Source organism: Andrographis paniculata, unplaced genomic scaffold (assembly GCF_009805555.1).
Source record: "Andrographis paniculata isolate CXL003 unplaced genomic scaffold, ASM980555v1 Contig65END, whole genome shotgun sequence".
Classification (NCBI taxonomy): Eukaryota; Viridiplantae; Streptophyta; class Magnoliopsida; order Lamiales; family Acanthaceae; genus Andrographis; species Andrographis paniculata.
The window spans coordinates 5,336,220-5,339,874 of NW_026137601.1; the positions used below are offsets into that span (position 1 = coordinate 5,336,220).

The 3,655-nt window shown below is 35.5% G+C and overlaps 1 protein-coding gene across 1 annotated transcript; it reads left to right on the plus strand.

Moving 5' to 3' along the window:
• The first annotated feature begins 643 nt into the window (after nt 1–643).
• On the plus strand, nt 644–3,028 carry LOC127262411 (F-box protein At3g56470-like). Its single transcript, XM_051291078.1, has 2 exons — nt 644–658; nt 2,234–3,028. The coding sequence occupies exons 1-2, from the start codon at nt 644–646 to the stop codon at nt 3,026–3,028; spliced, it is 810 nt and encodes a 269-aa protein (XP_051147035.1).
• Nucleotides 3,029–3,655: the final 627 nt, after the last annotated feature.

Consider the following 3,655-nt stretch of genomic DNA (forward strand, 5'->3'; position numbering starts at 1 on the left):
TAGTTTATTAAACATTAATCTTATGGACAATATATTTATATATAAACAAAGCATTAATTTTACCCGTTCCTAAACATACACCTGGGAAGAACCAATAAACATAGGAGATCAAAGGATCGTTGAAAAGCCTTCCAACTCACAAACTTTCAGAAATCCACTATTGGTAGAGAACATACAGAAGATTAGTATTTGCATACTTACGCTGGATCAAATACCAATAAATGTGTAAAACATATATTGAGGGAGATATTGAGTTAAAGGTGTCAAGAAAGCAAAAATAGGAAACATACAAGGTATGCAAATATGAAGCAATAGAAGAATCAATGTCCATCTCCCTCAGTTCATCAGATTGCAACATATATTTCAGAAAATACCTGCACAAAATTTACAAATTACAAAAAAGAACTAAAATGAAAAAACATTATCAGACTGTCCCAAAGCATAGATGGCTTTGGGACAGTCTGATAAATCTGGGACCTAACCAGAATTTACCTTGGATCATCCTTGGGGATTTCAACTCGATTTTGAAGCCTTCGGATCGCCATAACAGCCACTCTGTCCATCCCTACTACTACCAGGACCTCCTTTACTGCGTCTCAACTTAAGGACTCTCAGACATTCCCATCTCTAGCTGTAAGTACACATGGATGAACCAGAGGTATTGGGCAAAGCTCGATCGAGCAATGGTCAATCATGCTTGGCTTGCTGCAAACTTTTTTAGTCAAGCCTCCTTCCTTCCGGCTGGTTTCTCTGACCGCTCGCTGGCTATTGTGAGTGTTTTTGAGCCTGACATTACGAAGGGATTTCTTCAAAAAATTTCCCGAAAAAGAGAAAAATAACACAAAAAGAGTAATAACTTAAACATGTAAATAAATTCATTACAGTATCACCCTTCAATTCCCAAAATTGATTCCAAGATCTCATATGGAAGCTTGCATTCCCCATCTGGCATGCCTTCTTGACTTGCAACAATATTTTTGCCTCGGACAGCCACAGAAAATTGGAAAGAATTGAATTATACAAATATACCAGAATGAAAAGGATAATAATACTACTTGATGAAGAAAATAGCGAAAAGGCAACACAAGAAAATAAGAATATCAAGTAGAATTTAGACATTAAACAGTTAACTTTCGTTGTACAAGATGAATCAGTTTTACAATCCATGTTGAAGACTAAAGTTTTTATTACTATTAGTATGATCTAATATCATATTGAATTTTTTTAGTACAGTAATAATATATAATTTGATATTTTCAATATATATTAAAATAATATTAGTATTTTAATATTCGGTATATCATTAATATACAAATAATTCAAAATATTGATACCAAAATTATTATTTTAATTTTTAGTATTTGGGTATGAAATGACATATATTGATATTGTACCAAAATTTCGGTATGATATTAATATATACATTTATTATACAGATTGTTAAGTATACGAATTTTCGCAAAAAAATTCTTAGCCCCCCATTATTCGAGTTCTCCGGCACTATAGAAAACTAAGTTGTATATTATGAGAAAATTATTAACACAACAAGTATATTTGGTGCAGATAATTAGAATTATAACAGTAATAATACAAATTTAAATATTTGATGTGATTTTTAAATCAATCTTAATATTTATTTAATAAAATGTTTCTAATGATATTTTTAAGAATAAATAATAAATACAAAAAAATCCGACCCAAAATCTATGTAGAAGGCTAATAATTTTTAGACATTCTTTACCATTAAATTTCATAATCATACTCACAATCTCATGATATTAGCAGGGGTAATTTAAAAGAAAAAATTTTAATTTATTTGCAATTCAAACTTTTTGTACTGAAGAAATAAAATCTTAAATATATTATAACTATATATCTCTCTTGATTTCAAGCATCTCGAAATACATATCCAATAAACAAGATATTTAAAGCATATTTAAAGGATAACGAGAAAGTTGCTTTACATATTAGAAGATAAATAAGATCACTTTACATATATGCTCGTGTTTATCCGATCGTATTAATTCTCCACATAGATTGGAAGTGCCAAAATATTCGCTGGTCATAAGAGTTCCAATTTATGATAAAGCATGCCGTGTATTAGTGCATTTAGGCCGCATAAATTGTACATGTAAGTCGCACATTTAATTTTCTTATTTATCGTCTGACATTTGTTAGTTCTTTTTAGTTCTCAGTCTAATCAATTAATTATTTTCAATATAATGTTTGCAAGATCTCTGGGAAAAGAAGTAACGAATCGAGCCTCAGAATCGAGGATTTTCCAAGGAGGCCAAATAAAAAGGCCGAAGAGTCGGATATTCCAGTCGAACTTCTGGAAAATAACCTCACGCGCTTAAGCCTGGTAGACAACGTCTGGGCATCCGGCGTCTGCCACAGATGGATGGCTGTGGCAAAGTCTTTCCGAGTATCCAACAAGCACCCTTGGATCATGTACCACTCCTGGATGTATAAAACAAACGAGTTATACGACCCGCTTGAGCGCAAGTCGCATTACCTACGGCTGTCCGGGATAAAGTACAGACTCGTCTGTTACTGCAACGACAGTTGGCTGTTGCTCTACAGCCATGTACGCCTTTCGCTTACATTCTACAGCCCGTACACTCAGAAGGCCGTTGAATTGCCGCAAATGGATTTTCCGAGTAAATTAGCCGCCTTTTCAACCGCGCCGAACACTCCCGGCTGCATTGTGACTGCACTAATGCAGCTTCAGCCTCATGTGATCGCAATCAGCACATATCACCCCGGGGATGCCGCATGGACTGTCAACCATTTCGAGAACCCGGAACTGTTCATCAGCAGCAATCCGAATCAATGGACTTTTTGCAACGGGCACTTCTACTGTCTTAGCCAAAGCGGCCAATTGGCATGTTACGATACCGATAATAGTGCCTGGTCAGTCGTCCCTGTCGAACGACCCGAGTGCATAAGGGTGAACCTGCTTGACATAGGCGAGCGGGCGATGCACATGGCAGAGCATGCCGGGGATATTTATTTGATATACGCTTAACCGTTTCTTAACGCTTTTGTACATAAGCTCGACAGCGCTGCAAATGATTGGGTGGAGATCGAAGACTTCGGCGGCCTGACCATTTTTGCTAACTATATGACCTCGTTTGTTTGGACAGATATGATAGGTATAATGAGAAATAGTATTTATTTCTCGAAGGTGATTTTTTACGGGAAGCGCCCCATTATATATTCCCTTACGCAAAAGCGATTCCCCGGACAAGAAGGCTACAATCTATGCAACGAGAAGCCGTATGAGAACATATGGATCGATGCCCCCGACGACCTCTCTGAATTCTTCTGAGGCTTCAAAGCCTCGGCACACACCGGAATCGACTCCGATTCCTCGAGTATAATTTTAGTTGTATTGTTGTCCGTTTTTTTTTTTTTTTTTTTTTTTTTAATTTTTGGTCCTATAACATGGACTAACATGTACTTTGGAAATATTTTGTGGCCAGATTGATTGGGGAATGACTTATATTGACTTAAATGTGACGTTAAAGGACTTTTATTATTGAAATTGGAATTTTGGACTCGATTGCATTGTTTTGGAAGATATTTGAAGTTTTATTGTTTTGAAAAATAAGTATAAATTAATGTTTATTGCCATGTACAATGAGATTAAAGA